Source organism: Pezoporus occidentalis, unplaced genomic scaffold, assembly GCF_034315485.1.
Source record: "Pezoporus occidentalis ecotype Australia unplaced genomic scaffold, CSIRO_AGI_Poc_V1 ctg151, whole genome shotgun sequence".
NCBI lineage: Eukaryota > Metazoa > Chordata > Aves > Psittaciformes > Psittacidae > Pezoporus > Pezoporus occidentalis.
In genome coordinates this window covers 1,118,766-1,142,857 of record NW_026913328.1, presented here as the reverse complement: position 1 = coordinate 1,142,857, position 24,092 = coordinate 1,118,766, and the positions used below count along the sequence as shown (strand labels likewise).

At 38.5% G+C, this 24,092-nt stretch overlaps 1 protein-coding gene and 1 long non-coding RNA gene across 5 annotated transcripts in view; both read left to right on the top strand.

Moving 5' to 3' along the window:
• The window catches only part of PRKACB (protein kinase cAMP-activated catalytic subunit beta), a 74,274-nt gene extending 60,464 nt beyond the window's left edge, over nt 1–13,810 (top strand). For all 4 annotated transcript variants that reach the window (XM_062611244.1, XM_062611243.1, XM_062611246.1 and 1 more), the window contains exons 5-10: nt 528–610; nt 1,154–1,280; nt 3,520–3,615; nt 5,056–5,178; nt 7,143–7,307; nt 11,516–13,810. In XM_062611244.1, coding sequence (XP_062467228.1) covers nt 528–610; nt 1,154–1,280; nt 3,520–3,615; nt 5,056–5,178; nt 7,143–7,307; nt 11,516–11,641 — 720 coding nt within the window. In that variant the 3' untranslated portion in view covers nt 11,642–13,810. The remainder of the gene's footprint in view (nt 1–527; nt 611–1,153; nt 1,281–3,519; nt 3,616–5,055; nt 5,179–7,142; nt 7,308–11,515) is intronic.
• An 8,060-nt stretch (nt 13,811–21,870) lies between these two features.
• LOC134159836 (uncharacterized) lies at nt 21,871–23,225 on the top strand. Its single transcript, XR_009963313.1, has 2 exons — nt 21,871–22,419; nt 22,905–23,225. It is a non-coding gene; the product is annotated as an uncharacterized LOC134159836 (long non-coding RNA).
• Nucleotides 23,226–24,092: the final 867 nt, after the last annotated feature.

Sequence of the window (24,092 nt, the reverse complement as noted above, 5' to 3'; positions counted from 1 at the left end):
TAGTCTGTCTGTAAAGAAATAGAGTATTTTCCTAATTTAGAGAATTGCATGTGTCCTCTAAAATTCCTTCCTCTTTTTTTTTTTTTTTCCTTCTTTCTTCTTTGTTAATACCAGTTAAAATGAGCAAAGATGTTCTACCTCAGTCCTTACAGTTTCGAAGCTTGGGGCAGGGGCTGTGGGAGACAAGAATACCTCTGTCTATAAGTTCTGAACTTATAAGAGTGCATGGTCTTGTCTTGCAGTAGGCATCTTATCCTCTCTTCCTTCTCATCACTTACACATCTTTCTGTGTTAGGAACTCACTGATTATTCAGATTTACTTTAAAATAGATTTGTTGACATACATGACATTCCTTTTGTCATGTATCTGCAAATTTCAAAGAATTTCTACCTGTCTCACTTCATATTTAAGGTCATTTGATGGCTACATTCAGTTTACATTCTTTAATAAAATATACTGTATGTAGGAATTATAGAGACTGTAACATGCCTAATATGTATTTGTGTGTGTTTACTTGCTTCCTTAGGACAATTCTAATTTATACATGGTAATGGAGTATGTTCCTGGTGGTGAAATGTTTTCACATCTAAGAAGAATCGGAAGGTTCAGGTGAGAGTCTTAATGATGTTATTCCTTTAAAAAGGCTTATGTTGCTAAATTGAGAAGAGGGTTTTATAAAATTTGTTAGTATTGAAGGAAAAATTCTGGAGGGTTAAATGCATTAAAGTTACTCCTCTTTCAGTGCTGAAGCTAGTCAGGCAAAGAAGACCTCATAATTATTTGTTATTTTTCAGTTAGTTAATGCAGGCATTTGTGATTTATGCATGATAAAATCTTGGAGTTCCTATGTTCACTGAAATTGGTGTTAGTTTCTAAAAGTAAAACTTAAAGTCTAAGCTCTGTATTTTGGGATACGTTCATGCTGATTTGCATGTGTTTTTCACCTGCAGAACTTAAATACAGGAAGTGATTGTGTCAATTCTAAAATGTTTGCCTTTTGCTGATTTTTTTTTTTTTTAATTTTTTTTTGTTGTTACACAGTAAAAGAATCTGTTACAAGATACTTAATTTGTCAATCCCTGGCAGTTACATGGTTGTTTCAGTATCTTAGCATAGCATTGGGGTATTTAATGATCTTTTAATTCTTCACAGTGAACCACATGCACGGTTTTATGCAGCTCAGATAGTGCTAACATTTGAGTACCTCCATTCATTAGACCTCATCTACAGAGATCTAAAGCCTGAAAATCTTTTAATTGATCAGCAAGGATACATCCAGGTATGATGTTCTTCATATATTTAGATAGTCAAGTTGTGTCTTACAGTAGGGTTAGGTGATTTTAGAAAATGTATTTAGAATAAATAGTCTTGAAGCTGGTTGGCGTGTTGGCATGTATTTAGGGAGCATTAAAATGCCCTACTGGTTAGTAACGGTTAAAACCACTGGAATTTACCTCCTCTGACTAAAATTAAGTATGCACAATGGAGTTGTCTGTGGTTGAGTGAGTTGTCAAGGTTTCCCTTGGGGTTTGTGGTGTGAAGTAGGTGATTACATGGCTCTGTTCATCTGAACTATTTTAGATGTCTGCCCTAGAACAAGACAAACAGTGCCCTAAAATGTCTGGTTCTCTGCATTGTCTGTATAGATGGCTTAGGATGACCAGCTTAGATGTCAACACCAACACTATAGTACTTCATTTCATTCAGGTGAATCCCACCCTTGGAGAGTCTTGCGGCACATCTGGAATAAGAGCTTAGCTGAGACCAGATCAGAATTGCAGTGCTGCAAATGGTGGCTTTGGTTTTACAACAGCCTCTTATGGCACCCCCTTACCTTTCTTTCAGCTCTTATCTTTTTTATAACTGGCGAATGGGATACAGCTGTATACCAAAAGGTGGCACTCTGCAGTGCTTTGCAGTCCTTAAATGATAGGATCAGGTCTTTCCTCATTGTGTCAGCTTTTACTATAGCAGAATCTAACAGGAAAAAAACATAATAAAAATGTTTGAGAGAAGTAGAAAGGGTATATATCTTACGTTGTTTATAACTGTAAAATAGTCTTGCATGGAGAATAAAATAACACTGTAGGGAGAAGTACAAGTTCTGTTAATGTGGTTGGGGAGCACCATTAGTGTAAAGCTGTGAATGGCTTCAGAATTGGTGATTCTGTATGTGCAACAATATGGTTTTGTGACGGTGGGCATACTGCAAAAGATAATGGGTCCAGCAGTCGCTCTTCCTTTGTGAAATTGATTCACTTCTGCTTCCGAATAGAGAGGGGGGTGGGTTCATGCATTGATACTGCAGTTCCAACTAAATTTTGTTTAGAAACTGCATTAATTTTTGGTTTTAATTTTAAAGCCATTACTGTTTGTCTCATGTCTGCAGTGTATTTTTCTTATGTAGACTGTGCATTCACAAACACAGAAATGATTCTCTGCTGACTGAAGCAGGTCTGTCTAGTCAGTACATCATCCTCTCTGTTCAGTTCCAGCTGTGGCTGCTGGTTTTATCAAAAACAAAGCAAAAAAAGCTGCCTCAATAGTTTTGGAGTTTGGATTGTTCAATTGTGAGAGCAGTGCATCAGAAACATCAGCATAGGATGTTGTATGATAAGCAGTTATTATCATTGTGGTATAGTATGTTTTCTCAGGAAGAGGTTGAAAAAGATACAAAGGAGGAAACAAAAGAAACAGGTCTCCAGACTTAATGGCTTGAAACTGAGTTTCACATGTAATTCCCTGGCTTCCATGTGTATTCTGCAGTACAGCCCAGCAAAGATCACACAGCTATCATCACATACAAAGTTCTGGAACTTACTGCAGAAAACATGACAAGTAGAATGAGGAGTTTTGTAATGGCCAAGAACTTGCCATTTGTGAATACAATTACTGCTACATTTTCCCTGCCCTAGTCCTCAAATAAATAAGCTTGACTCTGGTGATGCTTTCAAAGATACTCAAAATCAGAAGTTATGGAAAGACCTCTTTCATGTTCTCTTATTCCCACACTAATTTTACATGTAACCTTTATACACTTATGCAATAAAATTCTAAATTGACATGAGTGGCAGATATTGTGACCCTTTTTGTGATTCATGTATTTGTTAACTAAAGGAAAATATAAATACTTGTTCATATTCATGTTCTTTAAACTTCCAGCAGTATAAACAGTCTGATTGAAAAGTGTAAGAAAATTAATGTAATTGCAGTACATGTGGGAGATTAGTGAGCTGAAGTTCCCACTGATTTTTTTTTTAAATTATAAATAGAAGGTTTTGTCAAGGGGAAGATATATTTTGTTATTTATTAATTTTACCATGAGAAACCTTTTCACTGTCTGAATTAGAAGTATGAGAAGGACTAGCTAATACACGTACATCTGACTATATGATACTATGTGATTAGAGAAGCAGATACTTCCTCTGTATAAAATGGCTTTCCAAAATGCTTCAGAAGTACTTGATTTTAAATTTCTTTGTAGAAATGCACTTACAATTTATTTCTTCTGCTGACAGGTCACGGACTTTGGCTTTGCAAAAAGAGTAAAAGGAAGAACTTGGACGTTATGTGGGACTCCAGAATACCTGGCACCTGAAATAATTCTCAGCAAGGTACTTTGTCTTGTTATTTGGCCATGTACTTGACGCAGTTAGAACTTATCACCCAATTATTACACTCTGAGGCATAACCAATTGCTGATACTTCCAAAAATCAAATCTTGACTAGTCAAATCTTGATGATAATTACACAAAATGAAATTGTTGCTTTCTAAGTGTTTTTGAGTATGCTAAAATGTACTCCACATTGGAGATTTTCACATAACTGTACACAGCTTTCTACATATGCTTGCCATGTAACTTGTGAGGTAAAAAGGGATTTAAGGAGTCTCTAATGAGGTGATTTAACTAGCATCCTTGTCAGAAACCAGATGTGAATGATTACGTTCTGAAGTGTTAACAGACTAGAACAGGAGCTCCAGGGTTAACAAAAACCACATTGGGTGAGTCACTAGTTATTAAATAATTAGTTACAGAGTGTTTCAGGTTTTAAGGCACTTTACATGAAGTCAAACATAACAAACCACTGCTTTTACACATCAAGTACATGCAGTCCAACCTTACCATTGAGGAGTTTGTCTCTTTACTTGCACTGAGTGTTAAAATAAAAGAAATCTTATTTATCATATAGGTGCTCAACTGTAGCCCCTTCATGTTTTATAAAGGTAAAAAGCTGTTCTATGAACTGTATATGATACAATCATAATGCATAATGTTAAATTGTGCATTTAATATACAGTTTAAATACCCTTTGCAGGTCCAAAAGTAAACAAAATGTACTTTTTTGGGGGAGAAAATGTTTGGCATTTGCAGCTTTTTTGCCCCTATGTAGCTAAAGCAGCAGAATAAATTGCAGTATATGTACTACGAATTCTCCTTAGTAGATTTTTGAGAAAAGCCCAAGTCTTAGCCCTGAGCTTTGTAAAAGATCTCAGAGAACACATAAAATTCATGAGGTTGGTGGAGTTTTTTATTATAAATGAGTCTATAACAGCTAAACTTAAGGCCTTGTAGCTAGTTGAATAAATATGAAAACAAATGTTCTGAAATGTAGATAATCAAGCAAAAAGTTATACAGTATAGGAAGTATTGTTGTATTTAATGAAATTTTCCTAAGCTTTGAAAGATGTTTCAATCATTCTTTAACAAGATTATTTTGATTTTTAAAAAAAGAAAGTAAATTGTGGCCACTTCTGTCGCTTAGGGAGTCTTGTCACATCAGTGTAAAGACATCACTGAAACTCAGCACAGGAATATGTGCAAAATGTTTCACTTTCATCACTGTTTCACTGTCATCACTGCATTTTTTTAAGTATATTTTAAGTATATTGCTGTTGGAATCTACGAGCTCTGGTTTGGTTTGAACTAGTTTGTAAGTTGCGTATTAAGAAAGCAATAATGCATTTGCTTTCTTTCCATTCCATGGATAGATACTGAAAACCTTTTAACTGTGTTAGAAGTGGTGCTAACAGCAGTATTTCTCCTTTTATCCAGGGTTACAACAAGGCAGTGGATTGGTGGGCATTAGGAGTGCTAATCTATGAAATGGCAGCTGGATATCCCCCATTCTTTGCAGATCAGCCCATTCAAATTTATGAGAAGATTGTGTCTGGCAAGGTGAGTGAAGGCTTTGTGTATTTTTGCAAGGGTAGTTTTGTGAGGAGTAGATGCAGAATTTAATGGCTGCTAGAGTGTGAGCAATTTGGAAAGAACATGGAAGAAGTTTGTAATGCATGCTTCTTAGGTAAGGACCTTATTACAGTAACATTAAAAATCAAAGTTCTAAAAATCTGTTCCCTGCTTTCAAATGCAAGTTATTAAATTTACAGACATTATGGCATTATATCCTTTTATGCTTGGATAAAAATGATCTATTAAAAATTATTTAGCTTCATGCTTTATTTGCCTTGCTATTTTCTTTTCTAGAAATATTTTTAAGAAGCTCTAAAGAGTTTCCATAATCCATAGTAGGTTTCTTTACTTCTGCAGTCCTGTAGTTCAGGACATGTCAAATGGTCTGTTCAGCTTTCATTGTTACATAATTTTTTTAAGAAATGTTTTGAACTTTTCCGTTTTACTTTTTCATGAATAGCTCTCTCTGTTGTTTCTCCTACCAGCCAGCGTTGTCTCTTCATGTTTCTTTGTGCTCACTTGATTTGTTACCTTCCTTGTCCCTACATAAACACATGCTGTGCCGCATCTTACGTACTGCTGTAATTCTGATCAAGGGAAGGAGCCTCAATAGGCCCTGTCTAGGACCATATTTAAATCAAGAAGGTGGTTGCTGTAATGCTGTGACCCCTCAGCTGTCTCTGTGAATAAATGGGAATTAACTTACTAAGATACATTTTTAAAGAAATGTTTATCCTCCAAAGTCAGAAAAACTTGGGCTTTTTTTTCAGTCGTATCTAATTTCCTCAACATGTACTGTTGATTATCTACTTTTTTTACTGAGTCCATGGATGGTTGCAGAAACAGCACTGGATGTGAACTCTGGAAACTCTAAAATTCAGTTCTCAGCTAGCAGTATGTTTCCTTTATAACCTTAAGTCTTATTTAATCTTTCTTATGCACCTGATTCTCTACTTAAAAAATTTAGTTAATATTTCCTTACTGCTCAGCTGTCTAAGTATTATATTCCTTAAAATCTGTGGATTTTTCCTGTACTAGAGTAGAATATCTTGACAGATAAACTGAAGCAGTGATCTTGATTATCAGGTCTCTTGGTTTCGCAGTACATTTCTATGTTAAATAATTCCATGTTCTGCATTTACGTCATAACTGATCAGCTGGATATAGGGAGTGTCAAACGCTGAGACTACAGGCATGACAAATACATCTTTCTGCCTGTTCTTTTCCCCTTTCTTCTCTCTGCCATCTCAAATGGTATCAGCAGATCTTTTGCTAGTAAAACTCTGTGTAATTACATTCCATGAATCATCTTCAAATATTTCTTAGCCAGGTTTGAATGAATTGTATTGTCAAGTGACTTCAAATCGTGCTGTATTATTTATCCAAGATCTTTGGTGTTGGTGTGTTCAGTTATCAGACACAGATTACAGTACAGCATAAAGTTCCAGATTGAATTTTCATGTATGATTGCTGAATGATATTTCAGAGCATATGTATATACTGTATATATATATATATATATACTATTATATACTGTATCTCCTATGTGTGTGTGTATGTATATACACACTATAATCTAAAAATTTATTGCTGGAAGATAATTTAAAATGCCTTGAGATGATGTGTTGGTGAGGCACCAAGTTTAATTTAGCTTTTATATTACTATTACATTGAATTAATATTTTTCCCCAACTCACTCAGATCTAGAAACTTTCAGTTCAGAAAATGGTGGATGGACAAGGTAACACTATTGGTAAAGGCTCTGTAAAACAGAAGTACATGTGCAACAGCAGTAATTGCTCTTTTCATGCATTGCTACTTGATTTGTTTTTTAGAGGAAGAATAGGAAATGGCCCAATGTTTCCTTTTGTGTGAATGCTGGTTTACTTCACAGGGGGAAGAATCAAACTTCTGTATTGTTTTTTAATGTTGTGGATGTATAATTTTAGGTAAGGTTCCCATCACACTTCAGTTCAGACCTAAAGGATCTTCTAAGAAATTTACTCCAGGTAGATTTGACCAAACGATATGGAAATCTCAAGAATGGTGTAAATGACATAAAGAATCACAAGTGGTTTGCAACTACAGATTGGATTGCCATTTATCAGAGAAAGGTAAGATCCTTCAGAACTATTCAGATCACAACTATTACAAATCTTTAAGGAGTTAAATTTCTGGTTATTTTTTGCTTTTCTAAATCTGTTACTTGTAGTTAAAGTGAGAGAGGGTGACAGTAGTTTAATCTTTAAGACTCTGTAGAATATATATCAATTGAATTATGTTTGTTTCTCGTTGGTATTTTAGCCTAGACCTCTGTATACATTCATGTTCTCTTAACACTTGTTGTGCTTTAGTCTATTTCTGGAATATCTCAGAATGAGCCATCTTCTGCCTCTCTCGCTTCTTATTTAACCCCTGCTATAGTGGCATCTATAAATACTCCTCCACAGCAGAGAGGAATCTGTTTTCCTTTCCAGCTAGTTCTTAGCAGTCAGGCTGTGCTTCAGTGCGGAGAAGCTCTAGCCAAAGTTAGAGCTTTTCTTTTTCTGCTAAAGAAGCATGCCGCCTCCTTCTTGCTCTTGCTTTATCTGTAACTGGGACTGGATCATGCAGAGAATGTCTATGCTCAGTCCTCAGTATCTGCTGAGGAGTTTTTGTCTTCTGACACTACGCTTTAATTGACTGCAGTTCCATAAGCTGCAGCAATGGCAGGAGCTGTGCTGATTGATTTTTTTCTGGCATGTTTAGAGTGGCTTTCTAGACCTGCCTGGCCAACATGTTTTGTAATGTGTTTTTTAGAAAGTCCCTGCCCAGTCCATACTGTAAACTTTAGGCCTGCATAAGGATGAAAGCAACAGAGACAACTGGGAATATTTTCAGAGTACGAGCAGCCGTTGATGTATCAGTTAGAGGGGAGCACATCAGTAGCTTCCAGGATGAATGAAGCAGAGCTAGGAGAGGAAGCTGGAGAAAAGGATGAGGATGATGACAATTTGGTCGAGGTCTCTCTTCAGTAGCTCCAAAGCTCCTTCTCCCCTTGAGGGTAGAATTAAACTTAAATATCTAAATTAGTGTGGAAACAGATTCCTAAGAACTTAATTGTTCTTTTAAATGCAACCTCTGAATTATCTTTATTTTTTTTCAATGGGCAACCAATAGATGACTAAAATAACTTCAATGGTGGTGTCGCAGAAGTGGAGAAATAATTTTGTAGATACTGGTATTATACATACATATGTAATATGTATACATATGTATAACATATATATAATATATACAATACATAATTATCTAGATATTGGCAACAAGGTTAGAGGTAAGTGATAGTATTTGAAATAATTGGTTTGAGTTTGAAACACTAAGAGTCTTGACTATAGAGGCACGAACTTGCTGCTGTAACAGCAATATTTTAAAGGTCAAGCCTAAAAACTAACAATAGTTTATAAAAAGAAACTGTTTTTTTGGCTACACAAACTGACAGTACAGTTGTTGTATTATTCACTAATGTATTAATTACTAGAAGACAGGGTACAATTAACACATCCTCTATTATTTGTATTAAGTATAGATATTTTTAAGAAAAGATTCCTCATTGTAGAATTGTAATTATCTTTGCTTTCTTAATGCCTGTTTACAAGGCAGATTTACGTGCACTGAGTTTCATTTGCCAGTATGCTGTCTGGGGACACTAAGGCCCCATAATAAATATTAAGTCAGATGTTTTAATACTGTGCTGAATGTTCTTAGCATTGCTAGTGCACTGGTGTGGAGATTTATTTTCACAGAAACAAGAAGTATTCTAAAATATGAGCAAGTAATATAGCCAGAATAGCTATTATTAGTTTTAAAGGATTGTGAAAAGTGATGCTGAATAAGTTGGGAGCTTCTCATGATAAGGAATAAATACTGTAATACTAAGGGGCTAAAACAGCAGCATGGATCATAGTATCATTTAAGCAGTCTTAGAAATATAGCAATAAATTCAAGGTTTATACCAGCTTTTCACAGCAGCTGCTTCCACGGTATGTATTTTCCTGAATCTCCTTGGCAGCTAATGTAACAGGAATAATTTGTTAGGCTACAGTTGTAAGTGAACCAGTTAATTACTTAATATTTCAGATAAGATCAAGTCTCATCTTCTTTGTTTGCATAGCTGTTTATTAAAATGCTGCCTGATAACATGATTGTACTTAGGGCAAAAGGCGTATTCTGCTATAAACAAGTGTTATCTCCTGAAGTGTCCTTTTAGCAATTTCCTTAGTGAAGATAATAGGGAAAAGTCTGAGCCATCTGATTTGAACATGTTTTAAAATTCTTCTTGTGTTCTGAGCTTTGTTGTAAGAGAGTTTTTGAAAATCAGTTTCAGAAGACAGAATTCAGATGATGGTAACTGTATGGCTTTGTAGGCTAGGTGTGTACACAAACCATATATTCTCTCAGAATAAATTGCCTAAACACATTGTTGCAGCAACAAAAGGGTACACACATGTCAATTAGCACAGTCTATAAATGCCAACAGTTAGTGTTATTTCTTGGGGGTGTATAATGTTATCACCCAAAGTTAGCAGACCTTAGTTTGTATTTAGTATGTGCTGTACCTCTTTAATTTACTGATTTTCACACACACATACACACACCCACACACAGCCCATCAGTAATCAGTAATCTGCCCAGGGCAATGAGCAGTTCCACAGTTGCACAGTATGATCTGATCCCCTGCCTTAGCTGGAGCTGTGCCTGCTCTGCTTATCTGTCTCCCCACCATGTTGCCTCCGGCACACATACTCCTTGGGATGTCCCCAAGAGAGATACTTGTCTGATTACTTTGCATTTCCAGGTTTAAATTTACATCACCTCAGTGATTTTGCTAGAATTTTGCTTACTGCAAAGGTGGATAAATTAAGTACCTGTCAAATGAAAAAGAGAAATGCAGTATTGATAGTCATACCTACACTTCCGTTTGTCCTAGACATGTTGGAGTAGAGCTCCTCTCCTTCCCCCCAAGCCTTCTACTCTCTCTGGTTCCTCCCTTACCATCCATTTTTCATCACTGCCTCCCATCAACCCTGAACCCTGCATATTTCTTCTTCCAGCATGCAGCTGATTCTAGAATTCCACTTACTTTAAAAAGTAATTAGCTTAATTTTGAACTTTATGACATGTGATAGACTAGAAGGATTAATATTTGAATTAACATTAGCTAAGTGAAGGTAGAGTTTAGTAGTCTGATCCCTAAAATAGCATTTCAGTGTCTGCAAGTTGGCAACAATTCCTTTTTATTCCCTCTACCTCTCCACTTTTCTTCCCCTTCCCCTGACTGTGTAGGGTCAGCCAGTAAAAATGGAGGCATGTCCCTGTACAGATCCTGTCTGTGCAGATCCCTGTCTGTGAAGATCCATATCTTCATTTATTGTCATTTCAGTTTAACTTCCAAGATGAGGCTGAAAGTAGGGACAGATTTGAGACTGTTCAGTTGTATCCATAGCCAAGGATTTTATTGTAAGGTCAACTTCAAGAAGCTGTAGGTTCCCTTCATTTTAAGAAACAGCAGTTAAGAGAGTCCTGGAAAATGACAGGTTCCAGTGCCTGAGTGTGAATGGCTCACTACCATACAGCTGACATGAGAGGTACTGAATCTCATGGTCAGTCCAGTATATATGTGGATCTGAGAGGATGTGCAAGTAGTCTTTACCAGAAGGGTTTTTCTGTCATTAATTAGAGCTGCACTGGCGTTCTGTACAGTCTTTAGTGACCCCTTCATGTCCCTGCTTGTCTCTCACTTGTGGCCTAGTTTCAGGAAGGCTTTCACTTCTCACAGTTAGGTCGCAGGAGGAACTTTATAGGAGATGGATAACATACTGATTTAAACTTGTACTAGTTTTTATCTGGAAATGGAGGTTTGATGTAAGTAGAAGAGGAATTCCAAACTGATTTTTGGGTAGTGTTGATGGTAATCAGCCTACTCTGCTTCCGCTGTAACTGTGTGCTAGTGCTGTGCAGCCCACGCTGTGCTAGGAGCTGCACCACGCAGCTGGCGAACAGTGGAGAGCAGGGTCCCTTCTGCAAGAAGAGAATTAAGGTTTGTTTTGAAGTGGAAGCAGCTTTTACTTGATGGTGGTCAGTTGAGGTACTAGTCTCTTTCAGCTTACATTCATACAGCTAGACGTGCACCTTTATTTGTGCCACAAATTCAAGCTGTAATATCTGATTTCTTGGCAGGATTTGAGGAGTAATGGGAATATTGTTGTGCTCATTATCACAATGTTAAATAACATTTCAAGTGCCTCTTTTTTCTTTTTTTTTTTTTCCTCACCAAATACAGGTAGAAGCTCCATTCATACCAAAGTGCAGAGGTCCTGGAGATACCAGCAACTTTGATGACTATGAAGAAGAAGATATTCGTGCGTCTCTAACAGAAAAATGTGCAAAAGAATTTGCTGATTTTTAGTAGGAGTAAGAGGACAAGATGACATCAGGGCTCACATTGGGATCTTTGCACTCTGTTAACAGATGAGGTGGAGCTGAGACCATCATATGTCAAAACAGTTACCTAGTTACTTCATTCCACAAAGCTGACTGAGGTCTTTATTGCCATCTTCCATGTGTGCAGTTTGCACCAACCCTTCTAACTAGGCACAATTAAGCAAGCACTGTTTGTGCAGTAACACAGAATAATAGACCACTTTCCTACTTAACTTTGGTTTCTGTCGTTCTTTGTTTCTGTGTATTGTTCATTTTCCCCCTTTAAAATGAAGTAGTTTTTTACCCAAGAATGCTCCATTTTATTTTGAATAATGTATTATTTGTGTGAGTGAAATGGAAGGTGTTGCGGCTAGTGTGATTTAGACTGAAGTGAAAGATAAATGTTGCTTCTAGTCTGTGCCAGCCAATAATTCTTGTCTGTCTTGTGTCTGATGCTACAATTTATAAAAAATTTTTAGTAGCTCAGACTAAACCTAGCCAACATTTTTAGCATTTTTGAAGGTAGTATTTATCGCCATATAAATGTCTGCTAAATTAACTTAAAAACGTTTCTTCCTGGAGACTGACCAAAATTCAGTAGAATCAATTGGATGGCTTATGTAGGGGACAGTAGCTAGACCCTGTGCCTTGGTTTTCTACATCCCTGCAGTTTTCGTCACTGCCTCCTTCGTTTCTATTTCCCACCTAGGCAGTAGGTAAATTGCCATAACTAGACTGTACCATGGAGAGCTTACAGTCTTGTGAAAAGGAGTAATAATATCTGGTCTGGATTTTGGACCATATTTAACCAAGTCAACTTACCAGCATTTCTGTTGGCAGGTATGAAATGGCTTTTTTAAGAACATGAACCCTAAACTCTTAAAGGAAGTTTTGGTCAGTATTGTAGAGAATATGATTCATTTTGATTCACATTTTCTTTCTGGTTTGTTTTTTTGGTTTGTTTTTTTTTTAATGCCAGCGTTTGGGCTCCCCAAGTATTCCTTGTTTCAAGCCTTTTTTGATTAAAAAAGGCACCCATTAAAATCACCACCACCACACCACAAAAAGCAAAATGCGCTCTGCCATTAGCTATGAAAAACAAATGGTTTCGCAAATGCAACATAACGTTCTAGATGCATCGCTGGATGAACACGGTTATTTTTTGTTAGCTGTTAAGAATAAGAGGTTCTTGCCAAGTTTTTATTCCGGTATACTATATTAGTAAACTGAGGATGGAGTACTGCTACAATCATTTTCTTTTTAATTACAGCACTTCATTCACGAAGAAAAGAGATAAAGTTTCAAAACTGCAGCAGCTGGGTTTATTTTAGTTGCGTTGTGTCTTCATTTCTAATCTACTTTCTTTCAGTCAAACAGAATGTATGGTCACACAGATATAAGTATTTGGGCTTAATTGTTTTGTATACTCTCACCAACTGACTTAAAAGATACCGCTATCATGTGCTAGCTTTGGGCACTTTTACACATTTAATTCAATGTTAATAATCAGTGGCTCAGCACTTTTTTGGGAGTTGCTTTTAAACTTATTCATAGTAGTTTTATTTGTACACTTGATTCTGGCTGTCTCAGTGACCTGTCTTAAAACAGCACATCTAAACAATTTAAACTAGACTCATATTTTATGATCAATTTACATGCATACAAGGATGAATTGTTTTTAAAGAAAATGAGCTATATTGATACATAGCCATTGTATTTGTTTGAATGCCAATGCAAATACACCACTGGCATTCCCTCCTTTTAATCTGTATGGCACTCCTTTAAGAAAAGCCTTTGTAGACATTTTACAAAAGAATGAGAGACGTACCATCAACATTCTGTATGTTTAGGTTGTTGAGCATTTTTGCACAACGTCATTAGGAGGCTGATACTGAATGCAGTCTTTGTCCACCCATATTTACATATGTGCAAGGAAAGTATAAGATACTTTGCTGTAGCAAATTTTATGTAACAAAGATATATCGTCACATTAATAAATTTAAAGAAATCCTTTGTATGAAAATGTTAAAATCTTTTGTATTTCATTTAGACCAAGGACATGCTGCTGTATGCTAGCTGTATGCGATAAATTCTACAGTAACTTTGTTGTCGTTTATGAACTTTAAAAGATTTTAATAAATGTTGGAGATCACAATTTGATTCTGTTATGATTTTAATTTTCAATCATTACCTTTATAATTCTAGTAAGGATCAGAGATTTTTTTTCTGTTTTGTAAAATACTGTTATCATTCATCTTGCGTGTACAATAAGACAAAAGTCTAGGATTGGTTCTGAACTGTCTGATATCCAGATTAAACTCTACATGGGCATAAGTGGAAAAGTCATCTTAACACCGTGATATTATGCTACTTTTTTAATTTTATGAAAATCCTGTTAGAAAGTAAAATACTTTTCCAATATGGCATAATAGACTTCAGTATGGAAATGAGATTCTATTTTGGAAAAGGAGGGGAAGTGTGCAATTTCCAAGGCATTAGTGAGTACATTTGACAATGTGAGTATTATACAACCCTCTCATTTAAACACAGTCATAAAATATAACTACAGAATATTATGTTACCTGTATTTAATTTGAAAAATCCTTTTCACAATATGGAAAAATTGTATATCTATGACAGTAGAAGCTTGTTAATTTTACACATTTGAGGAATTAAGTGTTGAACTATATGGTATATTTTAATTGTATTCTAGTTGTATGTAACTTTCATTTCCAACATAAAGGATTGTATCTCATTAAGTAAATTGCTTTTTTTATTATCTTGTCAGTTGCATTAAAACCCTTATTTTTAAATCCTTTAAAGTATTTTACTAATTTTTGCAAATAATTAGATGTTTTTAAGTGCTGCAATAGTGTGCAATATAGTAAACATTTATATACAGAAGTGCAAATTAAATTATGTACAACACTTGTGCTGCTTCTTTGTGAATCAGAATATTGTATGATGAGAGTCGTTGCATCTCCCCACACACTGCAAACAGAATTTGAAAATTGGAGGAAAAGGTTATGAAACATACCGTTCATATTAGCTGGGACACATTCAGCTTTACACTGAGGGTTTGGAGAAGATGGTACGGAGAATATGAAAGGCACTGTGAGATCTCAGTGAATTAGACATCATAGACAATCAAAAGTAAGCAAGGTGATCATTAGCAGCAATATTGTTTGTCTTCATATTTTCACCTTCAGACTGGATGCTTTTTATTAAAGATAATTGCCTGGTTTTAAACTGTCTGCAGATCCTGCTGTACAAACTTTGTGCTATGTCTCATTGTGCTGTGAAACAACTGATAGAAGTAAAGGCTGTTCATGGTCTTGGCATTGTCTGTCTTGAGGCTTTTTCTGCAAGTGGTGTTCAGAGAGGCTCTGGTACCTGCTCTCTGTAAGGCAGCTCCTCCTCTTCCCGGTTTCGGAGCGGAGCTTCGGCCTCTTTGCCTCTGCTGCTATACGTATGACTACAGACTGTGGTTTTGTGTTCTTCATGGTTTCGTGGTACAAATGCTGTATTACATTTTAAAGACCTTTGTACTTTTTCTAAAGCTGGACTAAGAAACTGTAAAAAGGTTATCTTCTGCTTTTATTACAGCTCCCATGCAAACATGGCATGTAGAGTAGCAGATTTGAGGGTGTCGTTCGAGTCTGTTGCTGTTCTTCTTTGCTGCGTGTCTGGAGGACTATCCCAGATAAGAATTTGAGAACCATTCCATGAGAAACTGGTAGAAAGACAATTCCATTCTCCAGGTGGGGTGTGTGTAGCTGATCTGGATGTGTATGACAAAAAGTTTTATGACCACCATAGTTTTACAAGTGTGGGTCTTGCACACATTTTAAGAATGTTTTTACTTAACAGCTAGAGGAGTCAACTGATCTGAGGCTCTGAGGGAGGGATAAAATGAGTGAGGTCAGGTTGGGCAGTGATCACTTGCAGTAAAAGTGTTGGAGCTCCATGAGGATGTTTAAATGTCATATAGGTAGTAAATATTTGTCATCTTACATAGGAACTATGTAAATAGTTGCATTTTTTTAGAAGTATGAGATGGGCATCTCAAGATAGCTTCCCTTAACTTTGCAATTTGATAATGAATAAAGGTTTGAATTAGATCTGAAGTCTAGTGCCATTTTAACCTTTCGTTGTTGGGTTGGAGGTGTGTACTACAAAAAAAGGGGTGCCTGCCTGAAGGAACTTGCATGTATTGGCAATGTAATTTATTCTTATAATTTACTACTGCGAAAGATTCCTACCTCAGTGGGATAGCGGCAGCTCGAGGCTTCCGTGAAGTCACTGGCTCATGAGCTCCCAGTAGTCTATTTCAAAGCCAGTAAAATTTCCTTCAGAATCTTTGATTTGGTTGTCCTGTTCCCTCCCTCAGAGAGTCAAATACAAATGTCTTTGCAAAAATGTATATCAAAAAATTGTGTTTATGTGGCTCTTTGCTTAAAATTTTAAAAGCAACTTATTTGTGGTGTTCATTTGCATTAGCTGATGTGCAGTGAAGTGTGTAAGAAGGACCCAGAGACAAACTGGCACATTCCTTATTAGTGCTCAGCTTACAAGATCCGGATTTTGAGAGATCACACAGTAGCGATCTAGTACCTAGTTGCAAATTCTGCTGTGTTGAGAAGTAGTTTACCTGAGGGTGAGAGGTCATTGACAAGGCTGAGGTAGAGAAAATAGTTTGCTTAATGTGTGGGCATGGTGGCAGCACGGAAGCTCTTTAGGATGAAAAGTTCTAGTTGGAAGGAATTTGAGGACATAGGTCAGTGATCTGTTCCCACACATACACAACCACAGTAAAAAAATGTTTTTCTTTCCTGGGAGGTAGAGGTTATAAGATTATTCCTCTGCCTTTGCTTCCAAGATGCAGTAGAAGATTGGAAAGGACAACTTTAGGTATATTGACACAAATGGAGCAAGGTCTCGGCAGCCTGGTGTGTAGTGTGGTATATTCAAGTCTGTCCAGTCGATTCCAAGAAAATATACCAGTCATTAGGGCAATGAAAAGTGGGGTGCTGGAAAGGCTTAATTAACTTCCTGAAATTCCTCACCACCAAGATAATTTGATTCAATATATTAAAAAAAAAAAAAAAAAAACCCAACCAACCAACCGAAACACAAAGAAAGCAAAAAAAACCCAGCCTAATCCAATCCAACACTTTTTCATTTACGTTTAGTGGCGTATCAATGCTTTAGTCTATGGAGCAATATCACAACAACTGTCTTCCACTGGAAGTATTGTTCTTTACTGTGTATCTGCATTGTTACTTGAATGTGTATACAGATCTCTAAGTAACATTTCAACAAAATGGATGTCCTTTCAATTTCTTTCATCTTTCTATTTAATGTTTGCATAAAGTGGGGATCTAGGCATTAGGACTTCATTAATGATAGGTAACAACTTGGATGAGTAAAACAGTGTAATGCACTCACAGATGTGTTGAGGTTAAGCGATCGATATTCAGTTATTTCATAAATGCCAAGAATTTTTAAAACAATACCAAAAAAAAAGTGTCCCCAGGAATTATTACCATTATTCTCTTACCATATATATGAGGAAGTATGCATCTGGCAGGCTTGCTTACCAGTGGGAAAAGCTAAGAGAGGAGCTGAGCACGAAGCCTTAGTAAAAACATAATGTACAAGAAACAAGATCCTGGTGGCAGAATCAGTTACATGATATAATGTGTACAATCCAGTGATAAGAGTTTGTTAATGTTGGCATGTTAGTTTGTCAGGAGCATGGTTCTACTTCTATAGATGTTACCTGCTCTGTAGCTTAGGACATAATGCAGGGACTTGGCTTCAGGAGGACATCCGCATCAGGCAAACACCTCCTGTTCCGAAAGTCCCCATAGCTCATTCATTCTGGAAGGGAATTTCAGACCACGTCTGGGTTGGCTGCAAGGTACATTTCCTGCCAAGAGAAGTACTGCAGTGACTGCTGGGGGGGAAATAGCCCCTTAAAGTTTCAATATGTATTTTTCATTTTACTTGGGATTTGTACAACCCAAAGCTATGCTTTAGAGCATTCTTAGTATTATGTCTGAAGTTATTAAACTGGTCTTAATTCTGCAGCTACTTATTGACTAACAGAACTCAACTCTGACTTTTCTTGATTTTTCTTTTTTGTTTTCAGTGTTCCAGATTACTACAAAAACCTGTACGAGATGAATCACGATTCCACCTTAGCTTCTCTAGAACAAAAAGCTCTCGTTGCATTCTTTTGCCAGTAGATGGCAGAATTTATATGGCATAGAACAGTGTGTGAAAGAAATGTCAGCTTCAGAGCATGGTAAGAACAAGAGGGGCGGAAGATAAATATTTAAGAGCAGTAGGGAATGAGAAATTCTGACTGTAGTGGTCACATAATCTGTCAGGTGATACATGCAACACCAACAACGAGTATTTGTTCTTTATGTATTAGTAGATTTTGCCTTTAATCCTTGCAGTATTTAAATACCTGCAATATTTTTCTGCTGATTTTCATATCAGCAAAAACAAGGCTTTGACACTAAATTGAACAAAAGCATTGTTTTCATTATATATTGTTGCATGTGCTGTATGAGAATTTAACTGAAATATCTCACTGATAAATCCTGTTTTCATGAGAGGCAAGAATCGGTGGGGCTGTTTAGTAGCACACAGTCACATTTCTGTATTACATGCAGTTGAAAGTTCAGAAATACACTGCTTTTAACCAAAGACTGCCACAAAAAAAAAAAAAATAGAAAAGAAATTGAAAAGTGCTTTTAAGCTGGTTCATTGAATATACAGTATTTACAGTAGAGAGAATATAAATTTTTTAGAGTTGGATACATCTCTATTAATTGAAGCTACAATGTTTACAGGCAAAATGCATTTTCTTGAATTATGTGACCACCAGAGCAGTCAAGAGAAGATGAAGTTACAGCCCGTGTGTTCTTGAGAGCACCTCTGATCTCTCTTGAGCCTCATCAACCAATTTAGAGCTGATCAAATTCTTAAAAAGTGAATTTAACTGTTACAACCTTAATGCACAACTTTTGAATGTCTGTCGTGCCTGACATGTGTGAGCATCTGGTTATATCAAAGGAGAGAGCAGAGAGGGGAAACAGGGCCATCTAATGTGTCTGGAACACTTCCCCTGCTGCAACAGTGTGTCCTTTCTTGCAGTCACTAGCAGTTTTGGCAACCACTTGCCAAACAACATGCGTGTCCTTTGATCTTTCATATTTACATAAAAAGCACAGGGTTGCCGTGATTTCTTTTGGCTTTCTCAGTGCCTACAAGCAGATAGAGAGCTTATAAGATCCACACTGGCACAGTGACTGAGAGGTGCTGAAAACACCCTTCTCTGGGCCTGTGGTGCTTTCAGTGGGCTGAGGAGCAGCACCCTCCATGGAAGAAATGCCACATTCTGGTCTTCCACAACTGCTATCTGGCAGTTTTACCAGAACTGTAACATTGAAGGAAGATGACAGTATTTACCAGAACGTGTGCTTTACGAATCTTAGAAGTTACTTTACAGATTTTAGAAATGTGGATGTTTCTGAAGCAGGCTAAAACTGCCTGACTCTGGCTAACTCTGCCTGCCTACTGGGTAACTGGTGGAAAAACCTCACAGCCCTAGAAACTCACTGAATGGTCTGCCTGTGCACCTCTGAAATACCGTCATTCCCCAAATGGCTGTGGTTAGCAAAGGTGGACACCCTTCAACAGTTTGCCGCATCCAGGTGTGGCATAGATCTCTGTGCATGCCCAGAATATTTATTCAAAAGAAAACCATGAAGGAACAGACTGGTTCGGCTGGACTCCTGATACCAAGGTGGGTTTGTGTCTAAGCCTCTGCCTCTCTTTTCTTTATTGAGTGGATACATGGACCTGGATATTTGCAGTCTTGGCTTCTAAGAAAACCTCTTGATGGGGAGGTAGGTGGGAAGAAAGCTTCCCAGCAAAGTGGGGAAAACCTAGCAAGCATCAGCATGTTGTGCTTTTTCCTTTGCTTCACTTCATACAACCAAAGCACTGCCTTTTAGATTTTCCATAGATTTAACAGCTATTTCACTGAAATGTCTGAGCCATATTTATATAAAACATTTTTATTAGGCTGGATTCTGTTTTACAATGTTGGTATTTCATGTGAATAATTTTCATAAGCTTTTTGCTACGTTATCAGAAGCTAAGCAAATATGTGGCGGGTACTACTGCTAGTATGAGCAGAATGAGTTGTGGTTTGTATGATGTTTTTTTCATATAAAGTATAAGCCTTAAAATAACAAGGGTTTAAGTCTGGACAGTAGCTTTATTAAATATGAGCTACTACCAGGATGAGAAGGAGCACAACAAAATAAGTAGGGCAGGAAATTCTCAGTGAAGTGGATATAATTCACATGCAGGAAGATTTATTTCAGCAATTCAGTCTTGGAAAACAGAGGAAGCAAAAGTAGGAAGGTGCCACTTGCATTGCAGTCAGCTGCTGAACACATTCATTTTCAGCCTGGTGTGAAGAGGGTGCAACTCTAGTCATCCTATTGGAAATTCATGAAATTACCAAAAAAAAAAAGGGGTGGGGGTGGATAATGCTTGTTGTGTAAAGAGGACATCAGCATACTAAAGCAAAGGTTTAATGGAGCCCCCATCAGAACAGAACAGGGGCTTTGCCATCCCGTTAATTACTGCCTTGTCAGCGAGGCAGAGCAGCGCTCCTCCCCGCCAGGCATGCAGGGAGCTGGGCTGCTGATGCGGCACTGTGCGCCTGCAGAGATGTTAACCCGTGCACTGATCCTGAAACAGCGCTTTCACGAAACTTCCTGTGCATCTGTGGACCTCCATTTTAACCTGTGAGGGTGTACCCAGGTTACCATGTGGAGTACACGTCCAGGCTGAATGGCTCTTGTGCTCTGACCTAGTATTTAAACACACACTTCAACTTAATTGCCTCAGAAGTGAATGCTGGGTTGGTAAAAGTCACTCTGCTGTGCTCTTGCTAAGGGTTTTCTGCCTTTCCTCTCTCCAGACTTGCTTTACACCAATGCTATCTTTGGCCTTTTGTCCAGGCTTTATGCAGCACTTCAGAGCAACATGGCAATGCTCTACCTTGCAGAAAACCCTGGCAGGTCAGACACAGCATAGCTTTTTAACAACCTTCCTGGCTAAGGCAGGAATCGAAGAGAGGTGCTTCATTGCTGGACTCTGTGTGCAAACTGAAGTACCTTGCTGGGAACTGTCCCTCATTCTTCTGTCCAATGCCAACGCAGGGAAGGGAAAGCAGGACAGTGGGTATTAAGCTGTTGATACGGTGGAGCAAGGTTAAGATGCAACCTTGAAAGAATATGGACTGGAGTGGAAAAGACCGTAACTAAGGAAAGAGAGTTTTCTGAGAGAAAAGTGTTGGAAAGGTGCAACCTGGATCACTAACCCCAGAAAGAGGGACTTTGCCTCTTTCTGGGTGTACAGTAATTGCCAGGGACTCTGGAAAAGACTCTGTAAGTGTAGTGTGGAGCTAGGAGCTCTTCAGAGCAGACAGGGAAGGTAGAAGTTATTGCTGAGTCCCGTCTGCACCTGGGAGGCAAATGTATACAAAGAGGAAAGGGGAACAAGCTCAGAACATGCAGACCTTATTACAGAAAGGGTCTAAAAGGGCTATGGCCATTCAGACAGCTGAGTCTATATAAGCAAGTAAATACCACAGAAATTGAGAAGTCAATTATTAAATTAAACAATATTACTACAGGAACAAATAGGTCTAAACTGGTCATGTATTTTTCAAGTTGTAAATTGAAGGTTCGTAACCACCACTAAAGGGGAGGTTGACACAGACTTTCTGCTTGGCAGAGTGGGATGAGATTTCTTATGGGCTCAAAACCAGCGCTACGTGCAGATGTGGTGGTGTGACGGTTTGTGTGAGGTGGCAGGAGATAAAACTCTGCAGCCTGGAAGGTCCCTTTTTAGTCCTGTATTGCTAGGAAGGAAACAATGCAAAAGGGATTTTTAGACTGGAAATAGCTATAAATTAATTCTGTTTGAGTAGCAAGCATTCATCTTGAACCTGCGTCACTTCCACATCTGTGACAAGAATTACTTAAAACCAGTCTATGCCACGTTTGTTTCCCCTGCCCCCAGTGTTACATTAAGAGGGGTTGATGATTTTTTGGTCACTAATCACGTTTGGATGAAATCTCTCAGCATTTTGCCTATCTCTGGTTTACTTTCTTCCAATCTGGCAGCCAGGAACCACAACTGATCACTGCCAGCCCCGAAATATCTCCCTGAGCATCCCGAGGAAAAGCATACCGCCTTCCAGCGCTGTCGGCGTCAGCGGAGCAGCTGGTGCTGTGACAGCCGCGCCCCAGGCTCCACACCGGGGGTGCTGTGCCGGGGAAGGGCAGCTTAGCCGGGCGGCCCCTCAGGGACTTCAGCTCCCGGCAGGCCGCGCGGCCGGCGGCGACTGGCGGCGAGGTGCGCGGGCACTGGCGGGGCCGCCGGCCGTTACTGCCGCCTCGCGCCCAAGGCGGGCCTCGCGGGTGCGGCCTGTCCCCCACAGCCGTCTGTGTGCCCGGCGTTGGAACGTTGGGTCACTGACAGGGGAAATACGTGTTTTACACACGGATGCAACCCGTTCTGCTCTGCATAAGCCTAGTTTACGAAGAGGAGCTTTCCTCGCTTCCCTCAACGTGAAACCGCGCAAGCCCTTCGTTGTTTCCACCCTCCACTTGATCCGTGAACGTGTTTAGCCATGATTTTACCCAGGCTGTTGGAACAAGAAAGGTTTAAAGGGCTTTATTTTGCTCTGGGGGACCTGAAATTGCTTACCTGTTGCACAGTTAACAGGGTACTACGCTCTCCTTAGCTACACGTGCAATGCATTTTGTCTTCATGTGTTGCTGTCACTTCCAGGGACAAAAAATATAATATTTTTCAGTAGAAAACTGGTGTTTTCCAATACCCACCCCCCAGGGTCATCAGTGTCCAGTACCTACACTGATTTCTGCACATTTCTCCTCGTGTAACAGCAGAAGCTCAGAAACACGTGGAGTTGACCCCTAAATCAATCCTGGTCTTGCTTCGTTCCCTACATGTCCTGGAACTGGTTTTTTTTTGGCTAGAAGTGGGATGCAAATAGTCAAACAAAAGTCTAATTCACTTTCCTGTTTTGTCTCCCTTCAGGCGTAATCTCCTTTTAATTAAATTACCTTACCCCAATGAATGAAAATACAAACTACTGATCATATCCACACTGAATTTTTCCACAGCCTGTTTTTCTCTCTCTGCTGTTCAAGGTCTTTTAGCCAGAACGCATGCACTGTGTGAGCCTCACTTCAGATACTCCAAGGATTAATTGAAGAACATGATGGAAGGAAGGGGAGAGCGTGAGTAAAATAGCTGGTTTATATTTGTATCCTCAAATGTCAGTTCATTACCAAGTTAGAAACCAGCTGATACAGAGAACTCATTATGGCTTCATCTAGAATGCTTATTTCTTGAGAGACGAAAAAGAATTCTTACTTGTCCAACACAGATATGCTACGTTCTACAGCACACTTTGGGATGTGAAGTAAAGAGGGTTTTCTTTAGGGTGCAGTATGTTTAATACTCTATTTAACTTGTTCATCTGAATTTATTTAAATTCAAAAGCAGTGAGGATTCCTCCTGCTCTCTGTTCTCAATGCTTGAGTCCCATTATTTGCATAAGTTTTGCGAACTTTGGTTATTTATTTGGCAGCATGTAAGTCAGGCAAAATGAAATGGTTGTGGAAGTCACATCTATTGTCCTTTGCACGAAAATGGGCTTTTCCTGTGATTTTAGTGCTTGTAACTGTGTCTGGTTAGCGATTACTTGACTCAGATCTCTGCCCATGCGTGCAGCCAGGATGCACTCAGCTGTTTCTGTGAGTGAGACAGATGCAGGGTGCCTGTGCCAGCCCTATGCCTGCCCTGCTGCTCTGTCTGCGGGTGCCAGCTGGGGCACTTGTGGCACAGCGCTGTAACTTGCTCTGCAGAAATCGGCTGAAGTCACCAGCTCATTCTGTATGAATCCCCAGGTAGCTTGTAATGTCCTATTGCCTCTTGATGAACTGCAAGGGTGTAGTTTGAGTCTTTTGACTAGGAGGGAAATTCTGCAAGTAAGACATCCCAAAATTTGTACTAACCCAGGCTGTTAAGGATGGTCAGAAGGTCACAGCCTCTGAGTTGTGGTTGGGACACAGCCCTGGTGTGGAGGGGGTCTGCAAAGCCCATGCGTTGGGAATGCAGGGTGGGTTGGCTGGTATTACTTTCTTAATTTCCCTACTGCTGACAGCGTGTCATCCATGTAAAGCTTCTATGCCATTAGAAAACAGCCTGAATCAAGGGAAGTCTGGGAGAAGAAGTTTAAGAATAGTGTAATAAAAAAAAAGTGCAATTGTTGGAGGAATGTGCCAACATTTGTATGAATCTTTGTG